Consider the following 2,393-nt stretch of genomic DNA (forward strand, 5'->3'; position numbering starts at 1 on the left):
AACCAACAATTCGTCAGGACCTGATCCTGCCTGCCACGGAACTACTTGGCCAGGATCCTCCTGGCTACCATGGAGCATGGGACCGCATCTGTAAAGCAAGACCTCCACAGTAGTGACTGCTGCGGGCCCAATCCTGCAAACTTTTCTACATGACCAGAGTTTTCATCAGAGTCCAACTAGCTCCCGCAAAACACAACTGTCCTCAAAATAGGACCTAATTCCTACTCTTAAATGTTCAAAGAACAACTACTTTTGTTCCTCACATTATTCTTCAGACAATAATGCCACTAATTCTTTTAAAAATGAGTCATTAGAAAAATTACCTTTTGTGAATCTAAGCAACCAAATATCTGCATGATAAACAGCTTCTAATTTAAATCATATAATCAGTTTGAAGCATGACCAAAAAAAGCTTATGTGCCATTAAATCAGATATCAATGCTATTAATGTTAGCAATGCCATTTAGCACTAGAAAAACATGCATTTTCATATTTATTTGTTAATAGGAAGTAATTCCCACTGACATGATGAGGAATAAACTCTGGTAACATTTCCTGACCGCACTAGAACTGCACTCTCTAAAAGCCAAAACCTGAACATGCACCCACAGCACACACACAACACAAGGCAAATGTATAAAGAGCTTCAACAGAGATTTTAGTTGGTTTTGCGTACTTGGCACAATTTTTTAAATGCACTGGGATGAAAATAAGAATATGGAGGAGAGTTAAACACAACCTTCTGCTAATTTATATAGCGTTAATGTTTTTTCCCAAGGGCCAAGCTCCTTACAGCTTGCATCGTATGTTTTTTTTGCCTTAAAGTCACCATACCTGTATCTTTTGTTATCCACTGGCACAATATCCATAGCAATATAATACTGCTGATGTGGGTCTAAACCTGAGATCTTCACTCTCATTGCGGGAAACATCCGCCTGAACATGGAAAGAGAGAGGTCATGTTTAATACGAAACAGACTCGGGAATGGTTGTTTAGGAAAAGTGGTTCGTTGAATTTTTCTTGTTCTTTCTTTTAGCCTACAGAGTCCTTTTGGACGATTATAGTTACATAGCCATGAAATGGCCCATTCGATATGTCAAAACAGATTTCTAAAGTGCATTTACTTGAACAATGCTTAGTATTTTTGGGGATACGCTTTGGGAGTACAGCTATTACCACATCATTTCAACTTTATTGTTAGACAGTAAATCATTTGGTTCTGAGACTTTACTTTAGCAGTACAGCATTTAAAGCCCTTTTGAGATAGTAGCTGGAAACATATTTCTGGAGATGTGCAAACACCACCTCCACCCAGGCAGACCAACACTTACAGAAATGCAAATTGCCACTGAAGTTTCAACTGACAGCAGCAAGTGGTGTATCATTTCTGCAGCAGCAAATTAGAAAGCTATATCCACGGTGATACGATTATAACACTGAAAGGATGCAGTTATAAAAAACAACGTGCCATTCTGTAACCCAGCAGTACAGTCTTATTGAGACGGGACTTCCTGTCTGCAACATACTAAAGGTGAAGAGCAAGGGCTACTCCGGCTTTGAAAGGTACAGTAAAACATCTTTATTGAAAGCAGAAAGGAATCTAGAAGGTAATTTCTAAAAAAAAAAAAAAAAAAAATCAAAAAACACAAACCCCCCCAAAAACCCCAAATGTTCTTCTGCAGAGAAAACAGTAATTGAACAATGTGATGATTTTAACACAAAAATGCACTTCTTAGCTCACTTTTGGTATGTCTTCTATCAAGAAAGTTCATTCTTGAAGCAAAAAAAAAAAAAAAAAGTCCCAGTGACAAGCTGACAGCAAACTAATAAAAGGTACTTGTCTGTATTTTATAAACATGAATGCCATTCCAGTTTATTCAGTATTTGCTGCTGTTCTAAATATATATATACATACACACACACACATACATATAAATCAATTAGAAGTCGTTATTGGAAAGAAAAATCCTATCCCCGCTTTTTCTGAATAAGCAGGAGGGTAAGCCTGACTGCGGTTAACTAGTTTTCGCTGTTATTTCAGTGCACCTGTAAGATAAAACAGAAAGTACCCGACTGGACTCTCTTAAGACAAATGTGGCTTTGTGCTGTTGAAGACTGTGTTTCAATCATTAATAAAGCCTCTCTGAAAATGTAGAGGGTAGCATGTGGATTCAATAAAAAATGTTTTTGTAATTTCTAATAAGTTCAGATACTTTTATATTACCCAGGTTTTTACCATGTGTATCCACTGGAAAGGGGAAAAGTTTCCTCTCAGAAGGACACGGCGCTCCCAGACCTCGCCCTAATTAACAGGAAACCCGAAACGCCACATGCCCCCGTGCCCACCTAAAATTATCGCCATCTACCTGCCTCGTAAATCTGGGAGTTTTCT

At 38.1% G+C, this 2,393-nt stretch overlaps 1 protein-coding gene across 1 annotated transcript in view; it reads right to left on the reverse strand.

Moving 5' to 3' along the window:
- The window catches only part of TBX18 (T-box 18), a gene marked incomplete at its 5' end in the record, with an annotated part of 18,202 nt that extends 17,266 nt beyond the window's left edge, over nucleotides 1-936 (reverse strand). Inside the window, one exon of the mRNA XM_010131423.1 lies at nucleotides 835-936. Within this exon, the coding sequence (XP_010129725.1) occupies nucleotides 835-936 (102 nt within the window). The remainder of the gene's footprint in view (nucleotides 1-834) is intronic.
- Between the last annotated feature and the right edge of the window lie 1,457 nt (nucleotides 937-2,393).

Source organism: Buceros rhinoceros, unplaced genomic scaffold (genome assembly GCF_000710305.1).
Source record: "Buceros rhinoceros silvestris isolate BGI_N320 unplaced genomic scaffold, ASM71030v1 scaffold4532, whole genome shotgun sequence".
Lineage (NCBI taxonomy): Eukaryota > Metazoa > Chordata > Aves > Bucerotiformes > Bucerotidae > Buceros > Buceros rhinoceros.